Source organism: Pseudonaja textilis, chromosome 10 (genome assembly GCF_049901715.1).
Source record: "Pseudonaja textilis isolate UNSWEBS1 chromosome 10, rPseTex1.2, whole genome shotgun sequence".
NCBI classification, from domain to species: domain Eukaryota; kingdom Metazoa; phylum Chordata; class Lepidosauria; order Squamata; family Elapidae; genus Pseudonaja; species Pseudonaja textilis.
The window spans coordinates 1,036,073-1,057,615 of record NC_141999.1 but is presented as its reverse complement, the minus strand read 5'-3'; the positions used below and the strand labels follow the sequence as shown (position 1 = coordinate 1,057,615).

The 21,543-nt window shown below is 46.8% G+C and overlaps 1 protein-coding gene across 1 annotated transcript in view; it reads left to right on the top strand.

Annotated features, from left to right (window-relative positions):
• Positions 1–21,543, top strand: part of LOC113437698 (microtubule actin crosslinking factor 1) — a 282,960-nt gene that overhangs the window by 134,960 nt on the left and 126,457 nt on the right. Inside the window, 18 exon segments of the mRNA XM_087939498.1 lie at positions 871–975; positions 1,384–1,479; positions 1,610–1,735; positions 3,573–3,725; positions 4,950–5,104; positions 6,491–6,617; positions 7,651–7,834; positions 8,523–8,692; positions 9,226–9,404; positions 11,166–11,304; positions 12,059–12,252; positions 13,595–13,757; positions 14,311–14,394; positions 14,923–15,030; positions 15,951–16,049; positions 16,695–16,850; positions 17,035–17,123; positions 18,366–18,501. Coding sequence (XP_087795624.1) covers positions 871–975; positions 1,384–1,479; positions 1,610–1,735; positions 3,573–3,725; positions 4,950–5,104; positions 6,491–6,617; positions 7,651–7,834; positions 8,523–8,692; positions 9,226–9,404; positions 11,166–11,304; positions 12,059–12,252; positions 13,595–13,757; positions 14,311–14,394; positions 14,923–15,030; positions 15,951–16,049; positions 16,695–16,850; positions 17,035–17,123; positions 18,366–18,501 — 2,463 coding nt within the window.

The following is a 21,543-nucleotide window of genomic DNA, read 5'->3' as shown; positions in this document are numbered from 1 at the left end:
TTTTTGCTATTTTAGTTGACCCTAAACTCTGATAATCGCACCTAACTGCAGAAACCTATTGCCACAGCATTTCCAAGGCAGAACCATCTTGCTTCTCTTCAATCCCTCCAAAGAATGTAGAATCTCTTGAGACGGCTGTTCCAGAGTTCCAGCGCAACTCTTACCACTAGGGCACTTTCCTTGATTTAAACCCCTTGGAAATTTGTTGAACAACACCAGGCGTGGAAGGGTCCCCTTTCCTTTCCTCCCCCCGGGGCCTTTGGGGCATGCATGGCTGACACCGTTTGCTTACCAACTTGTAGCCTAGTCCAGACTCCCTTCTGCCACCCCCTTTGCTCGAGTCTCATGGAAGACGTGGTTGGATGGAAGGCGGTCTAGGCCCTCAACATTTTCATAATCGGCTAAACTGGTCACTCCCTGATGATAATCAGTGATGATATCACTGAAAATCACTAACCTGATGCTATTTTTTGTTTTATTTTAGTATTCTTGCCATCACATCTATGATTGATTCTAATGGTTTTCAGCCTGCATATTTCCTTTTTAAATGAGGAAAACCAGAGTGTCCACCAAGCTTTTTTAAATGTTCAAGATATTGTTTGACTTTTCTTCACAAAGGACATGAAAAAGTTACCTTATTACTGAATGTTGATGTAGATGTTGAAAATTGTCCTTGCCTGCCTCACTCATAACCTTATAACTGGCCCCTTTTTGGAATGGGGCCGCCTCAGCACATGCCAGAAACACAAGTATGACCCTCAGCATTAAAACCCGGACCCTCGGGCCTTGGCCATCTTTCTAAATGTCTTCCCGTGCCCGGCCGGTCTTTGGCCATAGAATCACCGAATCCCTTGGTGTGTCCCCCACCAGGAGCTGACAGAGGAGCTGGAGGAGAAGCAGGACGTCTTCCGTGCCCTGCAAGATTCTGCCGAACTGCTCTCATTGGAGAATCACCCTGCCAAGCAAACGGTGGAGGTAGGGCATGGCTGGGGGGCGCTCTGATTGGCTCTTGCTTGGGAATGTTCTGGGAGGGGCTTAGGCAAGGCCAGGACTTAGGATGGCTGGTGGGTGTGAGGGTCCTCTTTGGGGAGCCTTTGCCACCTTTCATTCCTGTGAAGACTCAGGTTTGACCCCTGCATGAGTTGACATGGTGCCTACGTAATAAAGCAATATATTGGAGGCCCTGTGCATCATGGAACATACTAACAATTTAAACAGAAATACGAAGCAATCGTCTTGTGTTCTGGAAGAGCTTCCTTTCTGGAACTGGGCATATAGTTGTGGGAAGTCTTTGTTTGAAACAACTGTTTCTTCGGTTTTTCCCAGCTTCTGCTGGGCTGGGCGTTCTTGTCCCTTCAGCACAGCTGTGGTTGTCTCTTCCAGGCCTACAGTGCTGCAGTTCAGACGCAGTGGCATTGGATCAAGCAGCTATGCTTGTGTGTGGATCAGCACTTGAGGGAGAACACCGCCTACTTCCAGGTAGGGCAGCCCAGGGAGGGCTGGGTATCCCCAGTCAATCCACAAATTCACAATGCAAGGATCCTTCGCCATGGATGTACGCACGCTTTGTGAGGTTGGGCAAATGAAAGACTTCTTTATACCCTTCTAGTTCTTTGGCGATGCTCGGGAGTCTGAGATGTTCTTGAAGAACCTCCAGGACAACATCAAAAGGAAGTATTCTTGTGACCGCAATACCAGCCTGACCCGCCTGGAGGACCTGCTCCAGGATTCCATGGTGGGTGCTTTTGGGGCAAGTCGGACGGTATCCTGTAGACACCCAGAGACCTTCCGAACTTCTGCAGTTCCCCAGGCTTTGCTAACTGTGCTCCTTGCGTGAATTCTGGTGATAGTCTTCTCTGACCGCTGCCCTCTTTGATGCTCTGGAAACCGATGACTTTGGCTAGAGTGGGTCCGAGCACTGCTTTAGAAGCAAACAAGGAATGTGTGTGCATGTTAAAGTACTTCCTTTCCTCCTTGGTCATTCCCAGACCCGCTTTTCTGAAGCCCCCCTGTGTTTGGTTGGCATCCATCCCCCTCACATGTATCTGTGAAGTGGTCTCCAGCATGTTACGTGTTTCCAGGGCGCTGAAGTGGGTGGCTGCTGTTGGGGAGCACAGGGTGACATGAAATCCTGAGTCGGGCCATTGATCCGTCTGGCCAAAGCTCGTCTCCCTTCGGGTTCTTCCGGTGGTGTTGCTAATGGGCGGGTGCTGCACAGTGTGGGCCTGTCCCTAAGCTGGCTGCTGCCTGCTCCTAACCGGCTGTCTGGCAGGCGCCCATTGTCCCCCGAGGTCTGGTCTCTGAGCAGCTCCGGGCTCTGAACCGGAAGCGTCCTCTGGTGGTATCGTCTGGATTGCTTGGACTGCAACCCCAGGGACTCCCGGCCGTAGTCCGTAGGAATCAGGAGAGGGGCGGGAAAGTAAGTGCCTGACAAGAATGAGCTTCTTGAACCAGCCATGAGGACTGGGAGGGTGCTGGGGAGGCTGGTGTTTGGCTAGGAAAAAGAGGCTCGCACGGTGGCTGAGGGAGGCCGCTTGGGAAGCAGGACAGGCAAGCATGGAGGTCAGCGTGACAGGCGGGAGGGACAGAGAAGCCTTTCTAGGTGCAGCCAGGAGAAGGAGGCCCACTGGAAGCCTCCTCCCGAGGGGGACCTTCGTGCTTGCGGCCAGCCAGCCTCCATCCAGGTTGGCTTGCACTGAGGCTCCCAGCCTGGCCAATGCTCTGGACGAGACCGGGGGGCGGGGGGGTGGGGGAAAGAGAGGGCGCTTTGGGGCAGTCAGGCTCCAGCTGTTTGGAGGGGAAAGTTGAAGGACCCCGAGAAGAGAAACTGTGCAGGGAAATGGAGGGGCTGCTGCAAAACAAGCCAGCAAAGCGTGTTGCTGTTTCAAGGGCTACAAGGAAGGCGCCTGCCTGGGGCCAAAGCAGATGCCTAATGGTCATAACGAATGAGTTACAGTTGTATTTCTTCCAACCATGCTCCCCTGGGACAGGCACAGGTAGCTCATTTTTAAGCTCCGTCTATCTATCTATCTATCTATCTATCTATCTATCTATCTATCTATCTATCTATCTATCTATCTCTTTCAACTATCTTCCCACCTACCAGCATTTCCCCAGCATTGTCTCAGCCAGGTTTTAAACGGCTTTCAGTCAATGCATCAATCTTCCTGAACAATCTTTCTGCACAATTCTGCCACCGCCTCCATTTTTTTATTTTGCAAAAATCAAGCATTTTTTTTCTTCAATAAAGACAGTAGGTCTGGGTCTTGTTGCTCGGGTAATCTCGTCTTGGGGTTCTGGGTTGTGCTCCCAGGTTGGGGGGCGGGGGGCGGGGGGGGGCCTTGGAAGATGAGCCTCTTGCCAGAAGAGAATGGAAGAGGGGCTGGCTGGTGGCTTTCTGCCCATGCCCCCTCTTGCTCCTGCCCCTGGCAAAGTGCTCTCCCCAGGTGGCAGGCGAGGGGCTCCGGTAGGAGCTTGGTGTCTTTTGGGGGGCTGGCGGAGGGTCCCCTTGCTGTGGCTGCCTCTCTCCCTCGCCCTCCTCACCGCCATCGCCTCGCTTTTCTTTTGAGCAGGACGAAAAGGAGCAGCTCATCCAGTCCAAGAGCTCCGTGGGCAGCTTAGTGGGAAGGTCCAAAAGCATCGTCCAGCTGAAGCCCCGGAACCCCGAGAGCCCTTTGAAGAGCACCATCTCCGTGAAGGCGGCTTGCGATTACCACCAAATTGAGGTCAGCAACAGCAGCCGAAGGAAAACTTGGGAGGGCTTGGGAATTCCCCGGATAAGGAATAATGTGGGGGTTGGTATTCCGAATGTCCCTGTTTTCAGACTTTCAGCATCTTGGCCAGCCCAGCTCGCCCCCATCCCCAGGGACTTGAATCCAGGGGTTCCTTCCCTCCAGTCACAGCAGTCACAAGTCTCTTGCTGCATTCTTAATGGCGACTTAAAATAATGATAAGGCTCTGCATACAGGTATTCCTCGACTTATGGCCACACTTGCCATGTACCCCAATTTTGATCCTGTGACCCTGGGGATGCTACAGCACTTATTAACTGAGACAGGGGTCTCCAACCTGGGCCACTTTAAGATTTGTGGACTTCAACTCCCAGAATTCCTCAGCCAGCTTTGCTTTGAAGTCCACAAGTGGCCCAGGTTGGAGACCCCTGAACCAAGAGGACCGATCGTAAGTCTGGTGCCATTGTGACTTTGAAAAGGCACTAAATGAACAGTTGTAAGTCAAGGACTACCTGTACTTCCTTCTGTTGGCCTTAAAGGAGAAAAAGGTTGAGGTTTTACAGGTAGATTCTGATGAGCCTCTTTTTTGCTTCTCCCAATGCGCTAAGCGGTTACTTTGCAAAGCCAAACGTTGAAGTACTAGCATCAGCCTGGAGCTTCCAAGAACTTTAGCTTGTTCCTAAACCATGATTGTTTGGGATTCCCTCCATTAATCCACCCTTGGGCTTTTGTGCAGCCTTGTAATATGCCAACTCAGGTCCAGGATATCATTCTGCAGGGCAAATCAGTATATACGGTGTTTGAGGGAGCAGCGTTTGGTAAATTTGAGGCCTGCCTTCTTAGGGAGGGCTGAGAGAGAGAGGAATAACCAAAGCACACAGTCCCTGGATGAGAGGCGTTCCCTGAAGTTGGGCTCCAGCACAGAGTCCGAAAGCTCGGAAGAGCAAACCTCTGTTCCGGTGACAGAACCAGATTCGATCTTGCAGAAAAATAACCCTGCGTGGGCAAAGCTTTATTTTCAGTTAGGTATCTCCTCACTGAGATAAGCTCCTAGGAAATGTTGCAGTTGCTTTTCCTGGAGAGACTGCAGGAAACGTTGGGGAAAGTTTCTGTTTAAAAAGGAGGGGGCTCAGTTTGGCCCCCAAGATCAGAGGGTTACTTCATGGAGCGAGAAGAAATGTCTGCTGGACTACAGAAACACCTGGGTTGCCTCCACAGATCACCATCTGCCGCAACGACGAGTGTGTGCTGAAAGACAACGCTCAGCGAACCAAGTGGAAAGTGATCAGTCCTGCTGGGAATGAGGCCACGGTGCCCTCGGTTTGCTTCTTGGTTCCCCCTCCCAACAGAGAGGCCATCGAAATGGCCAGCAGGTAATGGGACCGGGGTCCCCAGGGTCCTGGGCAGATCCCTGGAGCAGCTTTGCAGAGTCCTCCCCAGCCTGTGCTAGACGGGAGGCGCCTCCAGGGAAGGGCGCTGGGTGCAGCATTTGGCGCGAGGACTTCAGAATTTCTCCTCCTTCTTTTGCCAAAGAAGGACGGACTTTTCTGTTTTGTTTCTTTGTTTAGATTTTGCAATATTTTTCTCAACTGTTTTCTGCTTTGCTTTGCTTTACTTTGTTTTACTTTGAATTTTTGGATGCTTTTACTGCTTTGAAGTTGGGTATGAAGAGCATTAGAGCAAAGTTCTCTTCCCCGACTGTGGTGAGAGGCGGCCTCTGGTAGGTAGATCCGTCTCTTTTCAGGCCCTCTCAGTCCCCAGAGGTCCTCTTTTCCCCCATGCTTTATTTCTTTCATTGATATAACATGTAAAAATCAATTTCAATCAAACAGTGTGTTGTCTGGGTACAATTATTTTTAAGCAATCATGATCAAAATGTTTACAATGATATTCGTCACAATAATATTAATACTATAATAACAATAATGTTTAACTTACCTACTTCAACGAGTCGTCTTCATCACATTTGTTCTGCATTTATATCCCCATATTTCTAACTTCTATTAGATAATAACAACAGAGATCCTTACTTATAAAGTCCCTATCAAACTACAAGTAAACATTTAAAATACCTACAAAAAGTCACATTTTTCATAGATTTTCCGAAAGTATGTATTTTGTGTGCATTTCATCCTTGTACAAATACCTTTTTTTGCATTTTAACTTAAATGCACATTTTTAAACAGATAGAGGTATTAGTGCTGAGAGCAGTGTTATAAAATACAGGTGTATGCAAACCAACTGCAGGTGTCCACACCTCACTAAACTTGGTCCACCTCAGAAGCTAAGCAGGAGTGGGACAGTTGGAACAATAGAACAGAATAACAGAGTTGGATGGGACCTTGGAGGTCTTCTAGTCCAACCCCTGCTGTAGCAGAGACAAACGGCTGTCCAATCTCTTCTTAAGAATCTCTTCCAGTTTTGAAGCACCCACAACGTCTGGGGGGTAACTCATTTAGCTGATTAATGGAAATGGCAGACAGTTGGCCAGGCTGGGAATATGAGAAATGTCCCAGTTAAAGGCCAGAGAAAACTGATTAAGTATCCATCAAATGCCACAACAATGGCAAAGAGCCAGGAGGGAACCTGGATAGTCAAAGGAGAAACGTAGAATGACAGTAATGGCAAGGAGATCAGCTCCTGCAGAGCGCTAGGAATCCGTGGATCCGGGGCTTCATGGCACGAGGTGCTGCTGCTCGGTCAAGGAGCTCACTTGAGCAGAGGCTCAGGGAAACCTTTGCTTTGCCTTCTTCTTGCAGAGTGGAGCAGCTCTACCAGAAGGTGATGTCCTTGTGGCACCAGCTGCATGTCAACATGAAAAGCCTGGTCTCCTGGAACTACTTGAGGAAGGACATCGCTTTGGTGCAGAGTTGGAACCTGGAGAAGGTAACGATGCAGATCTCTAGAAAGTTGGTTGCTGGCATTTTCGGTAAGGCAGAAAGGAAGGATGAGCAGCGCGAAATGGTGGGTGAAACACTCTTGCGAGTAGTAGATCTTGGACAGGGCCTGAGGTGGCATCTGTTCCAAAAGGAAAAGGAGAGGCGTGGCGGCCGCAGGAGGCTGACAAAGCAGGGGACTCAAAAGTCATCTTGCAAGCAAAGATTTCGTAGTAAAATTGAAAGTAGGTTCTACTAGGCTTACGACCATAATTGAGCCTGGAACTATGGTCTTAAATCGTGGTGGTTAAGTGAGTCACCGTGTGATGCTTCCCGATTTTATGGAGGTCATTAAGTGAACTATGTACATGTACTGTAGTCATTAAACAAACCCATTACAGCAAATGGATATTTTGGGCTGGGAACTGGAAGTAAATGGCTTTCCGTAGAAGACAATTCCCTGCCCCAATAAGCTTAAATAAAATTTTGCATTAGCTTAGATATTTATGAAGTACCACTGTCTTCTTCACAAGTTAATGTTCTTTCCATGAGCATCATGCACTTGTTCCCCAACATTTTTTTTTATAAATTTTTATGGGTTTTTAAGACAAACATAGACAAACAAAACATAAAAACATCAAGCCATCTTCCATATATATACATACAGTGTGTCGGTTGGTTTACAGATTGTTTTGTGCTTCCATTTCATAGTCTTCAATTACAATTACATTGTATACATTGTCATATTTTCAATCAAATATTAAATACATTAATATCATTGTTAATATGTTCCGCAACATTTTTTAACTACAGTGTGCAGAGTTCACAATCAGTATGCAGCCATATTGTAGAAATCTTGGCCAGTGTACGCACTTACGCTGAAACTGTCTGGGAAAATAAGTTGCTTAAACCCATGTGAAGATACTTGGCTGGTGATTCCAGGTGGCTGGAGGTGGAGTGGTCCCTGGGGCTACTGGCCACTGCCCAGCCTGGTGCCACGATCCTCATGTAGCTGTGTGCTTTGTGTTCCTTGTGACTCACAGCTGCGGGCTCTGGCCCCAGGAGAGTGCCACCACGTTGTGAAGAACCTGCAGGTGCACTTTGAAGACTTCTTGGAGGACAGCCGAGACTCAGAGATCTTCTCCCTGGCAGATCGGCTGCACCTCGAGGAAGAAGTTGATGCGTGCAAAGAGAATTTTCAGCGGCTTCTGCAGTCCATGGAAAACGGTGAGCCTAGTGCAATGTTCAGAGCAGCCCCTAGACCTGGAAGTGCAGTATATCTGTGTAGCATTTAAGGCTGACTGGTAGTTTTGTGTTTTATCTGTTTGTACGGATTTATTTGGTTTTGAATGCTGCCTGAAGCTCATTGGAACTGGAGAGTTTAACTGTGGTGATTGTATATGAAATCGTTTTCATGGTTTATTTGTGAAGGTCTCCAGTCTGTTCTGAGGAAAAGAGTGTTGTAGAATACAAGGAACAGTAAATTTGGCAGAAAGTTCAAATCAATAAGGAACCCAAGGTTCAAATGTTGTGTGAGACTTCCCAGTCACCTCTCCGGGTTCCCTCTGCCCTCCACCTGCGGAGCAGGACAGCTCAGAGCAGGAGGCCTAGTTCAGTGGGCTCCTGTGCCCCCAGCAGAGGATCGTCCTTGTGGGCTTGGCTGCTGCTTCAAGGGGTTTGTCTCTGCCTCTCTTGGGAAAAAAGATGAAGATCCCTTGACAACCAGAAGCTCAGCAGTCAAGCGGGCCCTCCTGGGACTCTGGCTTCAGGCTCAGCTCTACTTCCCACCAGCTTGGCTTCCTTTCAGCCTGAGATGGCGGGGTGGAAGCTGTGGCTTGGAGATAGGCCTGCGGCCGTGGACCTATAAATCGTTTGGGTTCCCCATTTAAAGTTCACTCCTTTTGTCTATGAGCAGAGGATAAAGATGAGACGGCTTCTCGGACTTACCTCTCTGAGCTCAAGAACATCCGGCTTCACCTGGAGGAATGTGAGCAGCGGCTGGTGGGCACCATCCGGACACCAAGCAGCACCAGAACCGACGGGGATGCTCTGCAGGAAAACACTTTCCGAATGGCCGAGCAGGAGGTTGGCATTTCCAGATGACGGGGGTGGGGGGGGTGGCAGCGTGCTTGAACAATGTTCCGGTTCTCTTTAGGTAAGAGGACAGAGAAGTCCTGTGCTGTCATCCTGCAGCAGGGTGGAATTTAAGAGGGAACCTCGCACTTACTGCTCACAAAATGAATCCCTGTTTTGTTTCCTGACTTCCTGCAAATCACAGCAGGCCATTCTGAGAGAGACCCAAAACTGTGATGTCCTTCAGTTCTTTGTTTTGCTTCCTCTTCATCTTGCCGATTGGAAGAAGCAAATTCATTCAGATTCTGTTGGGAAACCGTTGGCATAGGAGATCGTTCTGTATGGATGGAGACCAGACACAGTCTCCATTCTGCCGGTGGCATCTCCTCCGAAAAGATCCCTCCTTAAATACTTGATCACCAGGCATCTGGCTGTGGAGGAGCTTGGAGGAGGTCACTGTGGTCCCTGGCCTCTTGCTCCTCTTCTGATCGCTAAGGAGGTGTTGGGATTCCGCTTGTGCTCACGATTTGCTATTGTCTCTGCAGCGCCTGAAGGGAGATTTGCACCAGCTGAGAGTCGACCTGGACCAACTGGCTGAGAGATGCCACATTTTTTTGCACAAGTCTCCCACAGGGTCAAGTACACCACAACTTCGTACTGAGCTGAACCTGCTGGTGGAAAAGATGGACCAGGTCTATGGGCTCTCAGCAGTCTACCTGGACAAGTGAGTTGCTGGCATTTTCCCTCTAAATTCCAAAAGGAGAACTGCGGTTTTTCCACATAAAAGAAACCAGGGAAGTGGCAGAATGCCAGGCTCTTGAGTCCTCTAGCTTAGGATGTTTTGTACTATTAAAAAGAAATTTTGGGGAAAGAGAGGATTCCTAGTAGATTTGCGCTGCTTGCAAATAAAATGTAACATAGAGAGAGTCTGTTTGTGAGATGCGCTGCCAATGAGCTCAGGAAATCACAAGAGAATTTAGCCGTTTTTGTAGGGCCATCAGGAAAAATCTCTTGAATCCAATTTCTTGAAAACAACAAATCTCTGATTGCATTTTAAAAATAGCTGGCTTAGAAGACAGGATTGCCTCTTGGCTTTGCTTTATTAACAACAAATGTATTAAATCGTAACTCATTTTTCAGGGTGCTCTGCAGTTATTCCTAGAACCCTGGGTGCTCTGCAAAAGATTCGCGGCATTTGCAGCCCAACTTTAAGAGTCATGTTAACTGTTAAAACAATATAGAGGAGGTATACCCTTCTGCCTGATACACAAAAATAAACATCTCGTAATGCACACAAATGTATATAGGAGAAGTCTGAATGCTAGCCGGATTCTCCTTGTGCTCAGCATTCAATGGGCACCGGTCTCCGTTTCGTTTTGACTGGGATCCATGCACCTGCAGAGAGACATGAATTGTACAGGCAGCCAGTTTTTCTACCTCTCCCTTGCCCTCTCCTGCCATACGGTACCAGCACCCAGACTGCTTTTTACAAAATGAGCCGTGCAGGGTGGGATGCAAATACTTTTGCTACCAGTTCTGTGGGCATGGCTAGGTGGGAGTGACTAGGTGGGCGGGGCTTTTTTTTCCAGACCCCTCCCCCCTCCGTGCTCCATTTTTTTTATCTCCTGGGCCTCAGGGAAGCCTCCTTGGAAGGCATTTTTGCTCCCAGAAGGCTTCCCTGAGGCCCAGGGGGCAAAAAACAGAGCGCGGGGGGGGGGGTGTTGCAGCACACACACACACGCACACACACACACACACACACACATCCCACACACCCCTTTTTGCCTTCTGGGCAAAACAGGGGATCCAGCACAGCTGATTGTCAGAACAGCTGATCGTTGGGGGGGGGGAAATACCAGTTCAGCTGAATCAGTAGCTGGTGGTGTTTTTTTTACTACTGGTTTGCGTGAACCAGGCTGAACCGGTAGAATACCACCACTGAAGCAGTAACCTAATTGTTTTCTATAGTGTTTGTGAAATGTTTATTAACCTTATAACGCCCTGATGTGCCCAGTGCTGTTCCCTTCCTTGCCTGTAAATGTTAAGCTTTGCATGCAACTTGGTGGTGCAGAGGAATTCAGTTCTGCCTTTGAAAGGGGATAGTAAGAGAGGCAAAAAGAGAGGCCTTGCTTTGGAAAAGTAGAATGCCCGAGAAGGAGATGAACAGCTCAGCCCTGACTGTGTCATCCTTACAAGGGGGCAGAGAGGTTTTCAAAATTTTGGTAATGGATTCTACAACAATGAAGTAATTGCATTTTTGGAATTTCCACAGTGTCCATTTTGTGACCCGGCCACCTCAAAGGGCTTTCAATAGTTTCCAGATGTGGCAATGGGCAAGAAGGGGATGGAGGAAAGGGAAAAAGACTCTCACTATATTTTTACTGTTCAACAATGCAATCCTGGACTGGATAGTTCCTGGTTGACAAGAGGGGAAAAGCTGTTCGCATTTCAGGAAGTTACATTTCCCTTTTTTCCCCTCTGGTAGGCTAAAGATGGTTGATGTTATCATTCAGAATACACAAGGAGCTGAATCCTTGGTGAAAGGCTATGAGGTGAAATTGAGTCAAGAGGAAGCTGTGCCTGCGGACATCATCGCCATTCAGTCCCACCGGGTCTCCTTGCAGGTTGGTAGCCCTGAGATGCTCTTGCACAAGGCCACAAATCAATGCCAGTTGCCCCCTTCTGCCCCTTCTGTCTGCTGGAGGGACGCCAGCCTTTCTCTGCTCTTGCCGAACAGTGCTCTAGGCCGCGGGTCTCCAACCTTGGCAACTTTAAGACTTGTGGACTTCAACTCCCAGAATTCCTCAGCCAGCAAAGCTCCCAGAGGAATTCTGGAAGTTGAAGTCCACAAGTCTTAAAGTTGCCAAGGTTGGAGACCCCTGCTCTAGGCCACCTTTGTCATTCTGGGGCCAAATCAAACGGGACAATATGGCCACACAGGTCAGGCTGGCCTGCTCTGGGGGACAGGCAGGCTGGCTTAGTTGGTCCCGAGGCTTCCTTTGTCCTGTTCTCCTTCGTCCCCAGTATTGAAGGCAAACACACTTACGTGTCTGAGGACCTCGGTGGCATCCAGGTTTCTTGGCCAAGCAGCCAAAGGCTTGTGGGGTTGGTTGACAGGTGGTTGGAGTATCATTCTTAGGAAGAAGTCATTGAAGTCAGGTCCTCTGGCGTGTTGTAGCAACACATGATTGTTAGGGCAGAAAAGCAGAGCAAGATTTGGAACATGGCTGCAGAATCCCCACCTGTGAAAAATGAATAGGCTGAGAAAGAAGCCACCAGGAAACGACCTGTTTCCATATCCAGGGTTGCTTGTCTCTTTTTTGGTCAGTTTGATCATGTTTGCCCCTTTATCCTTGTTGTGTATCATTAATACTCCAGCACTGGATCAGTGAAGTGAACACCAAGAGCGCCGTCTTTGCAACTTTGGAGGATGACTTGGCAAGAGCCAAGGGGGTAGCAGACCAGCTGTACCGCTTGAAGCAGGAGCGCAGCCTGGACCTGGAGCATTACCAGGAGAAGGGGGCTCAGCTGTGGGATCGCTGGCAAAGAGTCAACCTGCAGATGGAGACTCGGTGAGGAGGGGGCTGAGGGGAGGTTTTTGAGAGTCTCAGAATCACTTATCAGGCTTTAGTATCTCCAATTCAGCAACATGATTCAAAATAGCAAAAACAAGGCAAACTACTTATAGTCTTGACCAAATTTTATTTTGGATTACCTGTATAGTTGTCTGTAGAGAATTCTGTCACATGTGGCGTTTGGATGTCTCTTAACATGAGGTTTTAATATGTTCTCTTTTGATTAGCTGAATAAGGACATTCTTAGATTAAACAAAAGACTTTTTAAATATTTTTATTCTGACATGATTATTAAATCGGTTTTTGATTATTGAATATCAACTTCAATGTAACAATGTCCTAAAGTCTTAAATTGATACAAGATACTTTAATATGCTGCATCAATTTAATGTTGCCTCAGTATTTTTATTTAAGCTTAATTTCTTGTAAATCTCCTTTATCTCTTGGTGTGAAAAGACAAAATACAAGCTGTCTTTTTGTTCCTATTCTCTCTTGATGGCTCCCATTTTCTTCTGAGCTTTGGTTCGCAAATGTTTCAAGCACAATCATGAGCTTTTCTAGAAGAACAGCTGACCACTAGATAAATGTTACTGCCGTTATTACCTTCTGTCTACACTGATTTTCTGGGAAATCTATCCATTGTCCGTGGAATATCCCTAAGAGTATCTTTGCTCTACCGCTTCTCCATTCATTCCTGCCCTGCCCTTAGTGGTGTTATTAGTAAGGCTTATACCCACAAAACAGCCGCTTTTGGGGATAGATCGGGGGGGGGGGAAGGAGGAAGAGCCACTCTGTGTCCTTTTAAAGGGAGCAGACAGGCAATCTAAGGGGGCCGTGGCCCCGTGGATAATCGCCCCACCCCCTCCAAGGGCCAGGTAGCCTGACTGAAAGGAGCTCTGGGTCCCTAGAGGGACCCCCACAGAGGGCCAAGGGTGCTGTGGAGGCCTCCTAAGATGGCGGCTCTTGCTGTCAGAGTGGAAACACTGGAGACTGTTTGGGGTTTCTTGCCAAGGACAGGTCCATTGCCACTTCTGCTGACCTGGGCCAATTGACTGACCCAATAAATGCATTCCTGATGTGTGGTCTGTAGTAAACCTTTACAGATTGCAAACCACTCCAGACAAAGGGTGCCTGAAGAGTGAGGTCAAAAACAGTCAAATTGGGAAGAACATGGGTATGTCATGGCCGTCATCTTGACTTTTTTAAAACCACACTCTCTGGATGTCCCCGAAAAGTTTTCCCCTCTACTGCTCTATTATAAGTGTACCATGTTTGAAGCATCTTTTATCAGTTGGTGTTTTCTCCTTTCCTCTGCTTCATTTCCTCCATTTCTTGGTAGAAAATCTGAGCTGGAGAATATTGAGGATGTTCTCAGGGATTATCGGAACTGCCACGGGGCACTTGTCCAGTGGATTGAGCAGACCACAGCCCAGCAGGAGCTGATGAAGCCTGGACAAGCCGAGGACAGCCGGGTGCTCTCAGAGCAGCTCAGCCAACAGATGGTAAGGATGATGGAGAGACGCACGAACCTTCTCTCTCTCTCTCTCTCTCTCTCTCGAGCTACAATTTCCCTCATTCTCATCCAGGTTCCTGTCACCACGTGAATGTCTTGGCACTTGGGAAAATAATGTCTCTAGCATTTGTGAACACAAAGATGCTGCACTTTATCTTGTCTAGGTCTGTGATAGTATAACTCCCCTAGCAGCAAATGCCTCATTTTTTCACTATAACAGTTGCGATTGCTGTGAATTTTTTAACCTATGGAGAAGAGAAAATGTGTTTGATTTTCATGGCCTCTTGGTCCAGCGTAACTGGCCAGTCCTTATATCCTTTGGAATAAGAGCTATAAATTGAAAAGGAAAGTTTGCCTCGTCTCCAAAAGAGACTGAAAATACGAGGGAAACACAAGACGTGGCTTAATAATAGAGTCAGGTTATTGTGGATATATATCCCCCTGCTCCAAAATGTGGATAGAGTTAAAGAAGAAGAAGAAGGCAGAAAAGCATCTTGCTTGTAATTGTGATTTTGACTTTTGCTTTTTATTTTGAATTTAAGGCACTGTTTGCTGAAATAGAAGCCAATCAAGCCAATCTGGACCAGTGTCAGAAACTGTCTCAGCAATATTCAACTGCTGTCAAGGTAACCTATATCTTCTAGTTGTACTAAGAAGGCGCATGCAATACAAAGACACAGAATGCAGAACTAGCTGGGACAGAGATTGGCAAACCTGAGGCTGGCTCTGAAATAGCGGTGGGCATTTGGGAAGGTTATTTTAGATAACAGGCTGATCTTTTCCCTAAACAAGGCATGAGCGCACTGCTGTACTGTGACAGTAATTCATTGTGATTAAAACATTCAATAGTATTTTGTAATATTTATTAATTATATTATAAATTTATTATTGTTATTATTCATATTAAATATTTTGTTGTGTGCATCCAAAGTAGAAACGTTTCATGTAATCTTCTGTGCTGCCTTGTATCTTTTGAAAGAAGTTAGATCAGGGAGTTCCACTGACAGCAATCTGAGTAGTTTGTTACCATAGTTGATAATTAATCAAGTCCTTTGCAACAAGGATGACTCAGCCTTCCATCCTTCCGAGGTGGGTAAAATGAGGACCCAGATTATTGCAGCTCCAGAATCCTTTTTGTCCTGTTGCCCTCTCAGGAGTATGAGTTGCAGCTCATGACCTACCGTGCCTTTGTGGAATCTCAACAAAAATCCCCCGTGAAGCGCCGGCGTGTCCTTTCCTCCTCCGATGCCATCACGCAAGAGGTGAGGTGTGGCTCCTTCCGGCCTTGAGTCTTTCTCTGCAGGAGGGCTTGGGGGCCAGAGGGTTTTCAGTTCTTAGCGTTGCTCCTACAAACTGCTTTCTTTTCAGGTCATAGTAACGTTTTCCTTTAGAGAATAAGTCACTGGTGAAAATTGCCCAAGAAAGCCAGTCCAGTTGTTGGTCTCCCAAGCCAAGTGCTTGGATACAAACTCCTGGTTCATGTGCTTAGTCAAAACGCTGGAAGGTTTTGTTAACTGGAGCTTTTCGACACTGAGCCACTGATTGTGCTGCTGATTGGGAGAACGTAAGGATTGCTCTCTGCCACCCCTGGAGGGTTCCAAATTCAGGGATTTCCCCCGTTCACCTTGAGGTTCAAAAGAGACAGGCAAAAGGAAAGCTCTTGCCTTTCGCATCACACCAACCACCATTCTTCTCGTGGCCAGGTTAAGAAATGCTTGACTCATCCCCGAGATTGGTCGTGAATCATCCCCTCCTTTTGGCCTCCTTTTTTGTTTCTTTTTGTGGGGAGTATCTCGCTTCTGAGGTTTCTCCTTTGGTTTTTGCAGAGAAGGAGAACTTTCTGCAAATGAGAACCATTTTACTTTGTGTTTCATTGTTGTTGGCTTAAATGGGTCTGTTCCTTGTGCTTCCCCTACCTTTTTTTAAAAAAAGTTTTTTATTGATTTTTTAAACACAAACATAAACATACAAAACATAAAAACATCAACCTTTCTTCCACGAATATACAAGCAGTGTGTCGGTTGGTTTACAAATTTTTTGTGCATCCATTTCATAGTCATCAATTACAGTTACATAGTATAATAACTCATATTCTCAATCAGAGATTAAATACCCTAGTATCATTATTATTTAATCATTTGACAATTTTATTCATTCATATTTTGCTTCTTGTACCTTGTAGTTCATGGATTTACGGACACACTATACAGCCTTGGTCACATTGACTACACAACATGTGAAGTACATAAGTGATGCCCTCCGGCGCCTGGAAGAGGAAGAAGTAAGGACAGAATTTGTGTAATCTGATATTTGTCTTGTGAATCTAGTTTGGTCCTCTGGAATCTTGCACCAGGTTTTATCTCATAAGATCATGAGAGGTTGGGTACCCTTCTTAAGGAAGTATCAGGATCTCACCAACAACAGAAGCATATTAGTGTAGAGCGGAGGGTCTTGAAGAAATTCTGGTCTCGGCACTTCTCACTAAATGGAGGTCTGGGCTGCTCCTTTGGAAGTTGGTCCCACAAGGGGAGGACCCAGCTCTATATCCTCCAGGCTGGTCGGTTTAGCAGCCAGGACAACGGACCTTAGCAGAACTGTGCACTCTTAGCATTCAAAGACTTTTAGTTTCAGGTCATCTTTGTGCATTGTTTCACTTTTCCCGACACACTGGACCTGGGCCTGGTAATTCATGTCAGTTTCAACATTGTCCTGTGCCCCTCAGCCCTTCTCCTTATACCCTGGGAAGCCCCCAGGCAGGTTTGCATTCACTCACCTTAGAAGAGGACATCAACTGCATTATGATTCTACACACTGATCCCATGCAGTTTGACCCTGATATGCCCGAAAGAAGCATTGTGGGTGTCAGTGGCATTGGTGGATATATTATGTATCAACCTTCCATGTTGTTTGATTTCATTTTTTGCAGAAAGTTGTAGAAGAAGAGAAGCAGGAACACATGGACAAGGTGAAAGAACTCCTGGGCTGGGTCACAAGCTTCAAGCAGAGTCCACCATTCAGAAGCATCTCACCCACAAAGAGGAAAATGCTGGGAGATATTGAGAAGTCCATTTTGGAGCAGCAGGTGCCTGCATGGGTTGAGGACTTACCTTTCCTTTTATATTTCTTTCTCCTTGTAGACCACGGCCGGTGTCACATCAGTCTTACTTAACTGATGTTTTCTCTATCTGAGCTGCTTCTTTCTTGTGCTCATTTTTTGGGGGGAGAAATGTATCATTTGAACTTTCCCTTCTCTGTTTTCCTGTCAGGGCCTGAATGAAGAGTTGGCTGCAAAGAAGGAGGAAGTCTCAGAAGCTATAAAAACTACTCAAATATTTCTTGCAAAGCATAACAACAAGTAAGTTGAGAAAATAACATGAACCTAGAAAGTTGGATTGCAGGAAGCCTGAAAAGGAGACTCCAGAATAATTTTAATGAAATTTTGGCAACCACCAAATTGTACAAGTTATTTTCATTTTTAGTGGAAATTTCATGATTTTTGACCTTTTTCTGGGAAAGGAATTATGTACAGGGTACCCTGACTATATATCTCAGCAGAATAACTCTCCAGAAACTTAGTGGAATAAGATCAAGTTTGGAAATGGGCCATTTCTGGCCAGGAAAAAGAAAATCCTGAAAAATGTCCCCTGGAAGATCCTGATGCAGGAGAGGCACTTGGGGGCTTTAGGCCACTCCATTCTTAGGGCCTCTCCAGGACATCTGCATGTGTGGTAAAACAAGTCATGATGGTGTTTGCATCGATGCCATCAACACCCATAAAACCATATGGACTTTGGTCTTGCCTTCTTTTTATCATCCTCTATGTAATGGATTTTTATTCCATTTGAAGGTCTCCAAAAGATCTTGATAGTGGTGGTAGTGGACCACTTAGATAAAGAGGTTGGGCATTGCTACCTTAGTAAGTTATTCCATCTTCCTATATCCCAGTCACATCTTGGATATAGGAAGTGGTATCCATGTTAACATATTAAATAAACACAAATTGTCAATTATTTCTGCAAATACAGTAGAGTAGTTATACTAAAGGTAAAGGTTCCCCTCGCACATGCGTGCTGGTCGTTTCCAGCTGTAGGGGGCAGTGCTCATCTCCATTACAAAGCCGAAGAGCCAGCGCTATCCAAAGACGTCTCCATGCTCATGTGGCCGGCAGGACTAAATGCTGAAGGCACATGGAATGCTGTTCCCTTGCCACCAAAGGGGTCCCTATTTTTCTACTTGCATTTTTTACGTGCTTTCGAACTGCTAGGTTGGCAGAAGCTGGGACAAGGAACGGGAGCTCACTCCGTCAGGTGGCACTGGGGATACGAACCGTCGAACTGCTGACCTTTCTGTTCGACAAGCTCAGCATCTTAGCCACTAAGCCACCGCGTCCCCATCGTAGTTATACTAGCCACCCACCCTTCACACTTGAGGCTTCGGAAAGATGTGGTTCATTGATGTCCAAGAGGTTTGGCCAGGCTGACCGTTTGCATGGGCAACTTTGTGTATGGGAATGCAGAATCTCCCTTGGTTGCTGCTGCTTCCTGGCTGCCCACTGGCTGTGTTTCTGCTCCAAGCTGTCTTTCTTCCCATGCTGCAGGCTTTCAGACCAGGAGAAGGGGCAGATTTCAGTCCAGCTGGATGCTCTCAAAGAAACTTACGACCAGCTCTGCTGTGATTCCACCGAACAGCTTCAGCAGTTGCAGAGGCACATGGCTCAGGAGATGGCACATAAGGTACCATCTTTTTCCTCGTTCCCTTTATTTCCCACAGGTGTGGCCTTCTTTCCCCATCAGTGGACAAGACGGTCCATGCTTAGAAGCATCCTGAGAAACTCTGAAAGTTCAAACAGGCAGCCACCCATTTTTGTTCCACTAGGGCTCCTCTCTCTCTCTCTCTCTCTCTCTCTCTCTCTCTCTCTCTCTCTCTCTCTCTCTCTCTCTCTCTCTTTCTTTCTTTCTTTCTTAGGGAGGATGTTTAGTTTTGTGCTTCCTCCAGTAACATTTCTCTTGGGAAGTTATGAAAGGCCTATCAGGGTTGGCATCTCACCTTATCACCATTCATCCTTTGAAAATAAGTATGGCTTATATCAAAAAACACAAGGTAGGAAATGTCCAGGTCTGCTTCTATCTTACTATCAGTCCCTCTCCTGCATTTGGCTGCTTCTGCAAGAAAAGAAGCCGATAGACACCTGAGTGGGAGACCAAAACCTATGGGAGCTACCCAAGGAGCCCTTAGCAGATGAAGAGACAGTGAAGGTGCTGGGGTAGAACAAAAGGTGAAAGTTACAGAAATAAGCCAGATGACCTGCAAAGCAGGGTTAAGGACTTGGCTGAAATAGGATTTATACTTGTAATCCCCAAAGAGCAAGGAGAAAGAATTTTTCTCTTCCCTCGGTTGGTGCATGGAAAGACTCTGTACACGGCCAATTCACAGCCTACGATGCTCTCCAGTCATAAAGGTGTCAATGATAGAAAATGGTCAATGCATTTCCTGTTCTTCTGCAGCCTTCTGCTACTTGGTGCCTCTTTTCTGATACCCTTGGCCAATTGTCTGAGCATCCATCCCATCTTTGTTACTGCTTTGTTCACAAGTCCTATCTGAATATATCTGTATATCATTGTATATAAATGTGATGTTCATGTGTCCAATGCAATCTGTATATCTGTTTGTGGAACTGTGTTTTTAATGCTTGCAGGATCCCTCTACTTTGGAGCATTGCAAACCAAATCAGCCAGATGGATAAATGTCAGATTTTTACTTGAGCATACCCCCTGCAGAAAAAGGGGTGCTGTTTTAAATGACAGCAAATGCCATCAGAAAATCACCAAATCACTAGAGGGCTCTTCTGCCAAATGTTGTAACCACTGAATTTGGGGTTCCTTTGCCAAATTCTCTTTTGTTCCAGCCTACGAAAGCCAACCTATTTCTTCCTGTTCGCAGTGATCCCACTTAAGGAACCAGCATCCCTTTATAATTCTGGATGCCTGATGTGGAACACGTTGTCATTGGTTCTGGGGAAATGGAGGGAGGGAGAGGAATCCAAGGGGTATTTTTCAATTTCACATGGGAATAAGAACGAAATCCTGGAGTTTGGTTTGGGTGCTTCATGGCTGCATGGAACCTCTTAAACATTTCTGCTTATGGAAGACCTCCAACCCTGGGGGTGGGCGGGCGGGCAAAGGGACTGTTCAGGTTTCAAGGCAATGGATGGAGCAGACAGAACTGCACATCCAAAACACCAAAACTAGCAGAAGCCTCTGCATTGAGCATGATGATGTGTCCCTGTTGTTTTGTTTTGTGTTTATTTACTATTCAGAATAACTACCATCCTTGTTTACAATTTTCTGTTGTTGTTTTTGAAAAACTAACCTTCCTGGAGTTTCTCACTCTAGAAGTGTGGGCCAGTTGTGTGGGTTGGGCTCTGTATGGGTGTTCTCTCTACTTTTGTGCAAACAAACAGTCGCATGCCGGACGCTAACCCCCAGCTTTCACACTGTGTGCGCCATACGGCTGAGCTGCTACCTAAAGGCTCTGTCTTTAACTGCTCACGGCAAAGCCCCCAACTCGGGTAAGTAAGAAGCCTTTTGACGCCCCTCCTTCTCTCTCCTTCCTGTTTTAATATCTGACTGTGCGCGCCTGGAGTCACGACTGTGGCGGTGGCAGGCTGGGAAGGCCTTCGTTGCAGCTGAACTGCCATCCTGCCTCACTTGGCCCAGGGAGCAGGAGAAGGTCCACAGGGTGCAGTTCTGGGTTTAACGGGAGAATCTTTTGGCAGAAGAATGCTCCACAACTTCCTCACCTGTAGAATTGCAGTCCTAATGGTCCAAAACTTCCAAGATGCAAAGATTCCCAGCATGTCGTAGTGGAAGGGAGACTATCCGCTTAAATTGCAGCCTTTTCATTGGGATCACTTTGTAGAATTGTATTTGCAGTGGTCTCAGGCCCAGTTCCCCTGTGACTGGAAAACATTTCTTCACAGGTGTGCTTGCAGGGGGAGGTGGTTAATGGTAAGCAGGTCATTTGGTCCTCCAAGGGCAAGCCACATGTATTCATTTGCTGTATTTAAAATATGCAGCTTCATTGTCCCTTGGAATTGAGTGGCTTCTAAATCCAGATATTTCCTACAACCCAAGAGACAGTACAGGATGCTCCCTCTTCCCCATGACTACAAGAAACCTGTCAGGTGGGTTGGGCTGAGCAGGAGGGATAGAGCCCAAAGGAGGACTCCATCTTATGATCTCTTATGAAAGAGCTCAGCTCTTTCCACTGCTTCAAACTAACTTCTCCCAAACATTGTGCAATTTTAGATTTTTCCATGTTAAGTGAGAATGGCTGATAAAGACTTTGGAAGAACTGCAGTGTTTTGTAATTAAGAAAGCCATGTTTGGATAGTAGAAAACTCTTGGTTGCACCCCTTCCTCTAGGCTGCCACTCCCAAAACGGTCAAAGGGATATTGTGAAACCGCAAAGCAAAAAGGGGACCTGTTGACTCTCTGGGGTCCCCTGCATGCTGTCTCCTGCTCCCTTTTCTTGGGTCCATATGGGTGAGCTCTGTTGTGGTCCTTCCGTGCTTCCTGTCTCCTCCTTTGAATAAAGGGGACTATGGGGAGTGCATGGCTGCGGTTCTTAGTAGGCTTCTCTCTCCTTTTCTCTGTCTTTTTCCACTGGGGAAAGTGGCTGCAAGGGTGCTCCTGCTGCTTTGCTGCTCTTGCTGGGTGCCCAAAATGTCTCAGTAGTGCCTCGCCTGCCTGGCTAGATTGAGCACCAACTGAAAA